General features: G+C 42.9%; 1 protein-coding gene across 5 annotated transcripts in view; it reads left to right on the top strand.

Moving 5' to 3' along the window:
* Positions 1 to 13845, top strand: part of Eml6 (EMAP like 6) — a 241258-nt gene that overhangs the window by 200887 nt on the left and 26526 nt on the right. For all 5 annotated transcript variants that reach the window (XM_048352921.1, XM_048352920.1, XM_048352919.1 and 2 more), the window contains exons 26-27: positions 2987 to 3188; positions 3299 to 3425. In XM_048352921.1, coding sequence (XP_048208878.1) covers positions 2987 to 3188; positions 3299 to 3425 — 329 coding nt within the window. The remainder of the gene's footprint in view (positions 1 to 2986; positions 3189 to 3298; positions 3426 to 13845) is intronic.

The following is a 13845-nucleotide window of genomic DNA, read 5'->3' as shown; positions in this document are numbered from 1 at the left end:
GTTCAAATCCCAGGACCAGCACAAAAAGAAAAAAGGAAGAAAAGGAGAACAACAAAATGAACTTGCAGTGATAACACTGCAGGTTAGCAGAAAGACCAGCAGGGCATGTGACTGTGGCCACTATGCTGTACTGTGCCACGTGATCACACAGAAGGTCCCATGCTACTGGCTACTGGATAGCAAACTAGTGGCTCCAGTGGCTTCCTAGAAATGTGTCTGCTTGTTTGCATGGCTGATCTGTCTCCACTGCTGCTAAAGAGGGGTCAGTTCTACTGAGCTGGCAGGTTGGAGCCAGCCAGATACAAAAAGATCCTGACCAAGAGTATTTCAAAGTCACCGATGCCCCTGCACCTGTTTCCTGCCCTGTGTCTATGCTGGTGTCAGGTTTTCCAGTATATCAGTCCAAACACCTCTGGAAGCCTGTGGTCAGTTATGTCCTAAAGTTTTCATCTGGGACACTGTTGGCCACCTCATGGCCTCAGAGAGTTCATGTGGCTTTCCGCATTGCATAAGGTATTCCCTGGGAGTCGCTGACAGGGTGGAAAAACTCACCCCTCCATGGCTCTTGCTAGAGCTGTTTTTGCCAGACTGTGTCTCATGAGCCCAAAGTGGAAGCTCTTTCTAGTGCCAGCTCTGGCTTCTACCACTTGTCAGGACTGCCCTGGAGGGAGCTGCAACCACATTCTGCACACACCTCTCACCCTCTGGGGATAGATGTGGTGGAGCCCAGCCGTCCTCTCCCAAGGTTTCTAGTAGCTACTCCTAAACTTGGTGCTATTTAGTTAGGAGTGTGGTTTTGAGAAGGAGCTTGTCGTTAAGCCAATTTTTTAGTTTTTTCCGGCAGTAGAAATGGTTTCCAGGAAGTAAAGCAGAAACTGCTGCTGTTTTTGCTTTAAATCTTACTCAAGGTCCTTGCTTTTGTGTTGTCTCTGGGCTGTGGGACCAAAGCCACTGTAGGAGATGGCTGCAAAGGCACTTTTTTTTTTCAATTTTTTATTATCAAACTGATGTACAGAGAGGTTACAGTTTCATACGTTAGGCATTGGATACATTTCTTGTACTGTTTGTTACCTTGTCCCTCATGCCCCCCTCCCTCCCCCTTTTCCCTCCCCCCCCAGGTGTTCAGTTCACTTACACCAAACAGTTTTGCAAGTATTGCTTTTGTAGTTATTTCTCCTTTTTTACCCTGTGTCTCTCAAATTTGGTATTCCCTTTAAATTTCCTACTTCCAATACCAGTAAACATGGTTTCCAATATACTCAGATAAGATTACAGAGATAGTGTAGGTACAACCATAGGAAGGTGATACAAGAACATCATCAATAATAGAAACTACACATACACATAGGACGTTGAAAGTAGTTACAACTGTGATATAACAATTGTTTCCATAACATGGAGTTCATTTCACTTAGCATCATCTTATGTGATCATAAGGGTATAGCTATTGGGCCTTGTGATGCTCTGCTATGGCTTGCCTAAACCTGTACTAATTATTCCCAATAAGGGAGACCATAGAGTCCATGTTTCTTTGGGTCTGGCCCACTTCACTTAGTATAACTTTTTCCAAGTCCTTCCATTTCCTTACAAATGGAACAATGTCATTCTTTCTGGTAGAGGCATAAAATTCCATTGTGTATATGTACCACATTTTCCTGATCCATTCATCTATGGAGGGGCATCTGGGTTGGTTCCAGATTCTCGCTAGGACAAATTGTGCTGCGATGAATAATGTTGTGCTGGTGGCATTACTGTGATTTTGTTTGTGGGCTTTTGGATAGATACCCAACAGTGGGGCTGCTGGGTCATAGGGGAGTTCTATATTGAGCCTTCTGAGGAATCTCCATACTGCTTGCCAGAGTGGCTGAACCAGTTTACATTCCCACCAACAATGAAGTAGGGTTCCCTTTTGGCCACATCCCCTCCAACAATTGTTATTATTAGTTTTCTTGATATATGACATTCTTGCTGGGGTGAGATGGAATCTCAATGTTGTTTTGATTTGCATTTCCTTTATGGCCAGTGATGTAGAGCATTTTTTCATATGCCTATTGGCCATTCTTATTTCCTCATCAGAGAAGTTTCTTTGTAAGTCTTTAGCCCACTTGATGAGGGGGCTATTGGTTCTTTGCGGTTTTGTTTTGGAAGAAGGTAATTTTTTTAGTTCTGCATATATTTTAGAGATGAGGCCTTTGTCTGTTGAATGTCCGGTAAAGATCTTCTCCCAGTCTGTGGGCTTTCTGTTTATCTTGAGAGCTATGTCCTTTGCCGTGCAGAAGCTCTGCAGTTTGATGCAGTCCCATTTGTCCAACCTATCTTTGATTTGTAGCCTTTCAGGGTCTGCAAAGGCACTTTTAATCTCAAATTTCAGTCAGACTTTCATTTAGAAATTCACACTAAAGACCTGTGGAGGTGCCACATTTGGTATTCGAGAGAAACAGAAACAAGCTCAGATATGTTTCATTGATTGATTGCCAGATACTGTCTTAAGACAAGAGACTGAGATCCTGTCATCCTGAAATATGTAATCCAATGACAGATAAGGAGATTGCTGCTTAAAGCATTGCATTACATAGAGTAGAAACCACCCTAGAGCATACATGGATGATGGGTTGACAGCATGGCTCAATAGGTAGAATGCTAGTAGAGTGTAAGTAAGCTGAATGAGTGTGAAGTCCTTGAGTTCAAGCCCCAGTACTGGCAGCAAAAGAGAGACAGAGACAGAGAAAGTGAGAGAAAAAGAGAAAGAGAGAGAGAGAAGAGGGAGGGAGGAAGGAAGGACGGAAGGAAGGAAGGAAGGAAGGAAGGAAGGAAGGAGAGGGAGAGAAGAAGGAAGGAAAGGGAAGAGAAAGGAAGGAAGGAGAGGGGGAGGGAGAGAGGGAAGGAGAGGAAAGGACGGAAGGAAACAAATAGGGATGAATTAGCCCAAAGAGAAGGATAAAGATCCATGGCTGGAGTAACTTCCCATCTCTGGCTTTGTTTACAGGGGCAGCATGCAAGATTCAAGAAGTACGTGGGGCACAGTGCGCATGTCACCAATGTTAGATGGCTACACAATGACTCTGTGCTACTCACAGTGGGCGGTGCAGACACAGCCTTGATGATTTGGACCAGGGAGTTTGTGGGGACCCAGGAGAGCAAGCTGGTAGACAGTGAGGAATCAGACACAGATGCTGAGGAGGATGGAGGTGAGTCCCCACCCGCCACATGCCTCTCTCGCTGACTGCACCTTCCTCCATGGTCCCCTCCCAAGCCACTGCAAACCAACTGGCTCCCCAATCTCCTTCTGTTGTTTGAGGCTATGACAGCGATGTTGCTAGAGAAAAGGCCATTGATTACACCACCAAGATCTATGCCGTGAGCATCAGGGAGATGGAAGGCACCAAACCACACCAGCAGCTGAAAGAAGTATCCGTGGAGGAAAGGTATGGTGTTGCCAGGTTTGTTTGCATTTGCCTTACTTGACAAGAAACTTATGTGAACCAGAATGCATTTTCCTTGCCCTCAAAGTTGATATTAAAACAGATCTTTTCTTTTCCACCCAGAGCCTTAATTTATACACATACTTAAGCCAAGGAACATTGCCTGATGCCCTCACTACACAGCCCAGAGTGGCTTAGACTTTATATAAAGAAGTTGGCTATGGAGCCAGGAAATTTGGTTTTACCTGGAATTTACCTGAAGTTTGTCTTACCTGGAAGCCCAGAGTCTGACCTAAATGTGATGGCTATCAGAGTGTGCTTGCTCGCTAGCAATGTAGCAGCGAGGGTTTATGAAGTAGTGGAAGGGTAGTTGTGGATTTGTGGGATATTATCTTCCAGTTAACCATCGTCCTCTGGGTATGTTCTGTTATTTGGAATTCTTTCTCTTCCAGTGTCTTTACTTGCCCACACGTGTTCAGTGGGGAGGGGGTTTGGTAATTCCAGGCCTGACCCACTTGTTTTTGTTGCCCTGAATGCAAAAAGGGGATTTCTGTCTTATTTTGTGCATTTTGATGTGTAGTTTTAAGTACTGCTAAGATAAATTTTTGAGCCAGACATGATAGCACAGCCTATAATCCCAGCACTGGGGAGCGGGACCGTGAGTCTGTGGCCAGCCTGGCCTACATAGCAAGCTTCAACAAACAAAGATAAATTGGGAACGATTTTAGAATTTCTAAAAAGCATATCTCATAGTTACATAATTTACCATGTTCTTACTTACTGAGGAAATACTGAGTAAAAACTGACACCTAAGGAGAATTTTATGGATGTCAAAGATGTGTGAGGAAGTCTCTGAGAGCTCTTCACCTTGTAGTAGGCTCAGTATGCACAATCACGTTGGTGTTGTAGTATATAATGTAGGATTGAAGTTGCTTGCTCTTGCAGGGCTTTGTGCCTAGTAATAACGATTTCATAAATGTGACCTTTCAGTACTTATCCTAAAGTGTGGATTTAGATACAAAGATATCCAATGTGACTTCACAGCCTTTGGCTTCAGCTCAGTGAAAGATTCTAAGATTAGCTTGGCCAGCAGTGGGCCTGCTCCTGGTAAGATGGACTCTGACTCAGAGAAGCCCCAGCTCTTCACCCGCCTCATTGGGAGGATTACAGTGAAGGGTCAGAGTTCTCTTTGGGTTAAAAAAAATAGTTTTTTCTGCAATGTTTTGTAAAGTACAGTTGATTTTGCTGGCAATCTGGTAAAAGACTTAATTTTAAGCATTAAGAAAAAAAGAACCATATGCATGTAAGTACTTGAATAGGCCTCCTACTTAACTAATCCACTCTACAAAACAACATTTGGCCCAAATTAAACATTCCTTTGCAAAATAAATGGTCTAGCCTTTCTATTTTCACATTCCATTATGAATGGCATTGGCTTGGCTACTTTTCCAAGATTATGCCTAGCTGATTTCTACAAAATGTAATGTTATATTATGCTGGGATTTAGACCAGTTAGTAAATACAGTCATCTAACCAAAGCCCTCATTCCTAAATTCTACAGCTGATTTCAGACTTAATCCATCACTCATCAAAACTCTTCCTTGTCTCGCTTTTTATACAGTTCCATAAAAGTCACACTGTTCATTCTAGAGGATAGACGGTCTTAGGAATTTTGCATTTTGAAATTCAACTTTTTTAATAAAATAAAAATTTGAAGTTATCTTATTCACATGCTGGATTTCAAACGTCATACAGTAGGATACACTGAATCAACGTGTGTGTGTGTGTGTGTGTGTGTGTGTGTGTGTGTGTGTGTGCCAGTCCTGGGGCTTGACTTCAGGGCCTCGGAGCTGTCCCTGAGCTTTGTACTCAAGGTTAGCACTCCACCACTTGAGCCACAACTTCACTTCTGGTCTTTTTAGTGGTTAATTGGAGATAAAAGTCTCATAGGCTTTCCTGCCTTGGCTGGCTTTGAACTGTAATCCTCAGATCTCAGCCTCCTGATTAGCTAGGATTACAAGCATGAGCTACTGTCGCCTGGCTAATTCACCTCTGTTTAGCAAAAGGAAAAAACTAATCCACGATCTTATGGTATGGGCATAAACATTTCGGTGCTTTTGTGGCACTTTTAAGAACAATTTACCCTGGAATACTCAGAAGAAAACCCAGAATAAAGAAAACTGTTTTAAGGTAAGTGTAGGGTCCAGAGGAATAATCAAACTTTCTCTATAGAGAGCAGATTCCTCAATAACTTAAGCTTGATAGCATCTGTTTGCAGAAGGGGCTGTAACCAGAGAGACAGTGCCAGCCCCACAGCATGCTGGGAGCAGAGCCTGCCCACACCAGGCAGGGAAGCCAACCCAGAGCTGCAGGTGAGATTTACCTTAGCAGCCTCTGTGGAGGAAAAGCATAATAAGAACCAAGAGCAAGCGGTCTCTACCCATCCTGGCCAATACCTGCAGGGATCTGAAGCTCAAGAGATGAGACTGTAGGCAGCTTCTGAACTATGACAGAGAGAGAAGCCAGGCATGGAAGGGCATTTAGGGGATTTGTGAGAAGCAAGAGGAGTGATACATGTGGGGCAAGACTGAGCCCTTAGAGCAAGGGGCAGGTTGGTGGGATTCACAGGTGAACCCTACCTTCATCTCAGGCTTCTTCATGGGGTAGAAAATGGGCTCATGGTTTCCAAACTCCTGGGAATGAGAGAGAGGAGAGACAGAAAAATAGCTGTTGGTGCCTCATACATTGGGAGTGTGAAGCCAAGCAGTGGCCTGGGTTTCAATGGGACTGTTTGGAACTGTCAATCAGCAGCTCCTGAGCCACTTCCCTTTGACTTAACCCTGTAGGCAGAGCTGTCCTTGGTCTGCTTTATCATCCCTTAGTGTATAATTCCTGCAGTTACCTGGTGCCTTCCCAAACACCCGGGCCAAGACACACACCAATGAGTCTAAGCACCGAGCACTCAAGGACCAATGGAGTGTGTACTAGGAATGCTCCTCCATGCAGGGCCCTATCTTTTGCCTTTTAGCTATGGTTTAGGCAGTTCTCTGTCATTTAAATCCCTCTCCACTTTCCAAAAGTAGTTAGAGCCAGGTGAGTGCAGCATCTGTGTTCGGAAGACAGCTACACATTATACATCAATCATTTTTAAGTTATATCTTCATCATTTTTAAGTAGCTGTACAAGGAGTTACCACTCACCACATCAGTCTAGGAGTGCAATGTATCTTGATCCCTGTCACCCTTCATCATCCTTCCCCATCCCTCCCAACCCAGTGCCTTCCCTCAGTTTTCCTAGTTTCATAGGGCATGCATTACATCAGTTATTTTCTTAAGCCACCCCATTCCTGATTCTTGAAGTGTAAGATAATCATGTGTTGTCTCTTCACTTGACTCTTAATTATTGATTTTTAAAATAGCCATGTGACTTTAGAGTGTGATTTCTTGTACAATTTCAAACACACTGTGAATTCTTACTCTCTGAAGTCAGCACGCTCTTCAGTACCCATCTTTTGAGATGTGAGTAAGTTGAGCAAAACACTAAAGCTGCTCAGAATCCTGGCCTCTACCTCTCAGGCAATGCAGGGTTATGGCTCTCCTCTGACATTCATCCTGGCCGCAGCATGCCTGCTGCCTGGCTTCCTTGCCTTAGGCTCATCCCACCTGTCCCCAGCCTTGAGTGAACCTGCTGTTCAGTTGCCATGTGTGGCGTGTGCCTGAGCAAAGTCCTGAATCTTTTCTAATTTGGGAATCTATGATTTTCACACCACATCTGGATTCTTTGAGACTGCCGCACACTGCTTCTTTCATGCCCAGCTGACTCAACTCTAATTCTGGTCAAGAGCGTCCTTTCCAGACCTTTGTAATGTCTGCCTCTCCTGTTCCCAGCTCCAACCCGCTGCGCCCCTTGCCCTCACTTTTGACGGAATCCCCTGCCTTTCCTGCTTCTCCCAGAAGATCGAGCTTACTTTGTCCAACTGCAGACAAATGACTTCGGAGATAGCAGAAATGTCAGGAAGCTCTTTGTAAAAAAGGATGTGGGGGAAGCATCGTTCTCTTCATGCAATTTAAGGTATAAAATGCTGACCTCCGAAGCTGCATGACTTACCAGATCAAAATTCTGCTCTGACCTCAGGCTTGCTCCTTTCTTTCCTCAGGAAGACCTTGGGCCTGCTGCCAACCTCTCCTGCTTTATCTCAGTCTGAAAAGGTCATCTGTCCCTTGAAAGAATGAAATAGAAAGGCTATTTTAAAAACATAAATTTTATTGTCTTAGAACTAGTTTAATGTACATTACTTGCTGATTGTAAGTACTTAGAAGCAAGTATGATACTGTTTTGTTTTGTCTTTTTTGCCAGTCCTGGGGCTTGAACTTAGGGCCTGAGCACTGTCCCTGGCTTCTTTTTGCTCAAGGCTAGCACTCTACCACTTGAACCACAGTGCCACTTCTGGCTTTTTCTGTATATGTGGGGCTTAGGAATCAAACCTAGGGCTTCATGTATACGAGGCAAGCATTCTACCACAAGTAAGTTGTATAAAATCATCTTATTATCTAAAACGAACCTTTAGGAAACAATGGGAGAGAGAGACAGACAGAGAGACAGAGAGAGAAGGAAGAAGGAGGAGGAGAAGGAGAAGGGGGAGGGAGAGGAGGAGGAGGAGGAGGAGGAGGAGGAGGAGGAGGAGGAGGAACTCAACCCTTAGGGGTCGGAGGTGTGGCTCAGTTGGTAGAGTCCTAGCCAAAGAGTGAATGTATCAGGTACCAAGTTCAAGTCCCAGTCGCAGATCTAAAATTTTAAAAAGAGGGAGAAAAGAAACAATATATTTTTTGTTTTTGCCGGTTATGGGGCTTGAACTCAGGGCCTGGGCACTGTCCCTGAGCCCCTTTGTATTCAAGGCTAGTGCTCTATCACTTTGAGCCACAGAGCCACTTCCAGTTTTTGAAGTAAGAGTCTCCCAGGGACTTTTCTGCCTGGGCTGGCTTTAAACCATGATCCTCAAATCTCAGCCTCCTGAATAGGAATAGCTAAGATTACAGATGTGAGCCAGCAGCACCCAGCTGAAACCAATATTTTCATATACTTTATCATTCAAACTGTACACTAGTTAAATATTATTTGTATCCCTGCATCTGTAATACAATTTGAAAAATCATTTTTTTACATTTCTGTCCTCCAAATAACACCATTCTAAAACAGTTTTAGCAAGTATGTATCTTAGTATAACAGATTTAATGTAGAAAGAAACAGAAAAGGAAAGAAAAATAGGGAGCACCAGTGGCCCACACCTATAACCCTGCTAGCAGGAGGCTGAAGAACTGAGGATCATGGTGCAGCAGGAAAGTCTGTGAGACTCCTATCTCCATTTAATCACCAAAAAGCTGGAAGTAGAACTGTGACTCAAGTGGTAGGTAGAGCACTAACCTTGAATAAAAAAGTTAAGAGCAAGCACTCGGGCCCAGAGTTCAAGCCCCAGTATCCTTGAGAGAGAGGAAGAAGAGAGAGGGAGAGAGAGCCAGCAAGAGAGAGGGAGGGAGAGAGAGAGAGAGCAAGCGAGAGAGAGAGTTCAAACAGCAAAGGTTCATGGTCTAGCTACTTGGTGGAAATAGTACACATATTTTAACATCAAGTTAGCCTCCATCTGAGACTTTTTTTTTTTAAGGAAAAGTCATTTAATGACAGTTTTATGGCAACTTTATTATTACTAACAAGTATTATCTTTCTAAAATGTGAAGCCTCTGACATCTTTCTATTCCCTTGGTTGCTTAGTTCTGGGTAATCTATGAATTTCAAAAGAAAAGTTGACTCAATGAGAGTCAAAGCAAAATTCAGCTTCCCTCGGAGTTCCTCTTACATTTGGAGGATCCAGTCTTTACCCTGAAAGGAGCTGGCTACCTCTGGCAAGGGCTTGAGGATGTCCTGTGCATTAATCCCACTTCTGATACCAATATGCTTTTAGTGGTTGCACATAAGTTAGAGATGGTAAAGTTTCTTTCATTTTGAGACTGTTTAGAAACCTGTAGATAGGGTTCCATAAGACAGCAGCAGGTAGCATTTCCTTGGACCTTGTTGTGGCTCCCAATGTTCCTAATAAGTTTCAAATTGCTCCTGGTAAGACACAGAAACATGCTTAGGAACATTTTTCCAGGCACAAGAGGCTTTCTTTACTATTTTCCTGAGGCTTTTTTTAAAGTTCTATAACATTCTGCCATCTAGGTCCTCCCAAAATACATCCAAATGTGACATGCCTAGCCGCTCAAGAAGGAGAGATATGACATACATTTCTAACGTACTTCAGCATGTCTGTCATAAAGTCAGAGAAACTGTCTCTTCCTTCAACAGAATTTGTCTCAGCAGGCTCAATGCAGGAGATGAAGATGGCTTCCTTCATCATTCCTCTGCCTGTTCAGATCACAAATTCTGTGAAAGCACAATTTCTATTTCATCTACTACTTTATCTCTAAAATCACGAGCGTTCTGGCACTCAGTAAATATTTTCTAAATGATGAATAAAGTTAACCGTTAACCAAGATACAGCTTCCTTGCCAGTTACTGGTGTATTTGGATTCTATATGGAAGGCTGAGATCTGGCTGATACATTGGCTTTGAACTTCAGAATTCAGCATGAAAATTCCTGCCTGGAAGTAATTGACACTTCCATTGGTCAAGGTGTAGTTTCCATCTGGCTTCTGCCTTTAGACAATTCTAACCAATGGCCAGAAACAGAAAGGCCGTTACCTCTAGCCTGCATCTGAGGAGCTTTGCAAGTAGCTGTCTCCTTTGTGGGGCAGAGAATTTGTGACAGTAGGTATTTAGGGGGGATCAAGAGATCAGGCAACTCTTCTTTATCACTCATGGATGCTGAAATCCCCTCCCATATGTGGTTGAGTGGGGCCTACAACAGCCCTCATGAATAGAGACTTCTTTTCCAGTAATGGCCTCTGAGACTCTCAGCTATCAGTGTCCCACCGTCAATAACCCCTCACTGTGGACCTGCAGGCAAATCAGGATTTTGAAAGATAAGCTTTATTTTCCCAGTGCTTCTTGTCTGGCCTTGGCCAGTTTTCTCTTTACTTCCTAGCAACCACAGCTAACAATTTTTGTACAAGAGCTGGTCATCTTGGATTAAAAGGGCTTGGGCCACCCTGACCTAGGACTGGAGCATTGTACTAACTGGAATCTCTATCCTCTATTCTGTGGACTGAAGAAAGAAACATTTGTCATGTTACCAACTGCCTTCCATCACAAAGACAGTTCACTCTCCATGCATCCCAGCTGCCAGCACAGAGCACACTGAGATGCAGTGCCAGAATTATTCTTAGCAAAGATTACAGAGAAGGAATCTGTGCGTGTTCCCTTACATTCCTACTTTAGGCCTTCTGGCACGTAATTACTCACAGTCTACAGCATGTGTTCCTTAGGAAGTCATGGAACTTTGACCAACCCAAAATGAGAAACAGATTTTGAACCTTTGAAACCTCATAGTCCCTCCATCAGTGAAGTGGCAGGTGCCAGCTCCCAATGACGTTAGAATTGCTTTTTGGCCTTAAAGTTTTTCCAAACATTTTCTTAAACTGTGCCTATTAGCTACATGGATATTGCCCTAAACTTTGTCTTTAATCTTGTGCTCTTCCTTGAGTTGATTTGAATAGGTTTATAAGCATAAGCTAAAAGCTTTCTCTCGATGGAGAAAACTGTATTCTGTGGGTTTATGAAGAGACATTAGTGTGGTTTCTATTATGGTTTTATTTGTTCTTATTATTTTTTTCTTCTGATTTTATCTGATTTTGTTGTGTTTTTTTTGTTTCAGTCCTAAATTACCAGCCTTCTCTCATTCATGGTTCCTTAATGCATGGGGTGTATATATTACCAGGTTGGAGACTTGACTCCTAAGGGTTGGTACTATACTGTTATGGTGCCACCCCATGTGCCCAGCGCAGAGCCTGACCTATGGGATGTAGCAAACAAATATCTCTTGATGAGTGTGAATGGGGGAATTTACTTGGCCTACTTTCTCTCTCTTCCTCCTCCTTTTCTTCCTCCTCCTCCTTTCTTTTGTTTCATTTTGTGTGTGCGTGCACCTGCACTGTACTAAGTTTTGAACCCAGGGCCTTACACTCTTGCTTGACTTTTTCATTCAGAGCTGGAGCTCTACCACTTGAGCCATACCTCCACTTTACAGCTTTCTGCCCCAGCTGGCTGCCAACCTCAATTCTCAGATCTTAGTCTCCTGAGTAGCTAGGATTACAGGTGAGAGCCTGCAAGACCCACTAGGCTCTTTTCCTGATAAGTAAATGAACCATCTTCAAAATGCTCTGTAAATCCATGCCTTATCAGCAACCATGTCTACCTTCATTTTATTCACACCTGTGATGGTCCTTAAGGGAAAAAGGTGTGGCCAGTACAAAAGCAGAGACTGCCTCAACTGTCCATGGGATGCTCTGGGCTAATTTTTTTTTTAACTTCATCTTATCTCTCCAATAGGAATTGAAATATTTGTTTAGTTTTAATATATTTAGTCCCAGATAAAAGGAAGTGGAAAGAAACTTGTATCGCCATAACCATCACATTTATTTTGTATACAAAGCTTCTTTGTCAGCAAGTTTAGAGTGAAAGAAAGAATGTACTCACCAGTGACCGTGTGAAAAAATAGGAGAGATTTAGACAAATTTCTTCAAGTTAAAACACACCACCATATATAGGCAATCCCAGTTTTTCTTCTAACCTTTTATGCTATGTTTGGATATAGAAATCTGCTGGGAGAACCTGCCCCCAATTTTGGGGAATAAAAATGCTTTACTTAATCAGTCACTGTGTAGGAATTTCAAGCCTGCCTGAGGCGTGATGAGCATGAAGAAGACAGACAATGCTTCTCTCCACAGTCATGGCCACCGTCATGCTCATGTCCACCGGCCAGTAAACAGCCTCTAAGTCTAGCATTTTCTTCGCTCTGACAGAGGCTCTTTGTCATCCGGGATCAATAGCTGCTTTGTAAGCTTGCATTGTTAGAGTTGTTAAGAACTGACAATCCTGCTAAGCAAGCACTGCTGAATTTGTCCTACTGAGACCCTCAAAACTGCCAAATCCTGTCTTGAAGCTTGGCCTAATAAACACACACAGCAACCTTTAATCCTACATTTCCATTCCATTTGTGAACAAAGACTGACTGACCTTCACAAGGCTGTTAGTACAGAGACAGGCAGGGACTTACATGTTGTATAAAAGCTAAGCTCAGTTCTCACCGTGGGAGAATGTGCGTGGGGAAGGGGGTGGGGGAAGGGGATTCCGGCAGGTTGGGGCGGGGGGGCTGCATCCTGCTCTCCAGAGCCTTTGTCTGGACAAAGTTCTCCTTCCTCCTCCATCCCTTCAGTCTGCAAGAGTTCTGCTCTCAGAGCTGCTCAGAGCAGGTAGAACATAGCAAGACTTTGGATTTTCTTTCAGTGGGAGGAAGGAACTGAGATTATATTATCTATTACATCTTGAAATAATTAGATTAATCATTTCCAATGCCTTTGTTTAGGTGGGTGACTCCACCAAAACCTGAATAATTCGTTTATTTTTAGAGTAAATTTAGGGCTGTTTTTATACATGATTTTCCTTTCTTTCTGTGTTGGTTTGAAGCAAAGCAATGACTTCTGTGTACCTGATAATTTTAGGAATTAAGACTGCCATTCATTACAAAATAGTTTGCTCACTTTTATTACAAACAGTATGCCAGGGTATAATAATCTAGACATAAAGTGCTAAAAATAGCAAATGACTTTTTAAAGACTAATATAACTAGGAAATCACACTCCTACAAGTTGAATCAAACCTACACATTCTTGAAAATTAAAAAAAAAAAAAGTTAGGTACCAGTGGCTCATACCTGTAATCTTAGCTGTTCTGGAGGGTGGAGGGTAAGATCTGATTATTGCTATTTAAAGCTAGCTCAAGCAGAAAGGCTGTGGGACTCTTGTCTCAAATTCACCAAAAAGCTGGAAGTAGAAGTGTAGCTCAACAGGTAGAGTGCCAGCCTTGAGCAGAAAAGCTAAGGGAGGGCACTCACATCCTGAATTCAAGTTTCCTCTGGGTTTATATTATACAATACATTATGACAGGCAGAGGCCCAATGGAGAGGGTTAATGAAGATGAATACACTCCAAGTACTTTATAAGCACATATGGAAATAGAACTATGAAACCTGTTATTAATATATATGATATATATATCATTTTACTTTATTTTTTGCCATCCTGGGACTTGAACTCAGGGCCTCATGCTTGCTGGGCAGGTGCTCTACCACTTGAACAAGTCCTCCAGCCCTGAAATTGTCTTAAGAGGGGAAAAGGGGGTGGAGAGAGTGACAAGAGGATGGCTAACTTTGATATGGTTTGATATGAGTAAATTAGATGCATGTATAGAAATGAAAACACCCTTATGCAAC

The sequence above is a fragment of the Perognathus longimembris genome, chromosome 8, assembly GCF_023159225.1.
Source record: "Perognathus longimembris pacificus isolate PPM17 chromosome 8, ASM2315922v1, whole genome shotgun sequence".
Lineage (NCBI taxonomy): Eukaryota > Metazoa > Chordata > Mammalia > Rodentia > Heteromyidae > Perognathus > Perognathus longimembris.
Note: the sequence above shows the minus strand (reverse complement) of the source record. Positions and strands in the feature narration are given on the sequence as shown.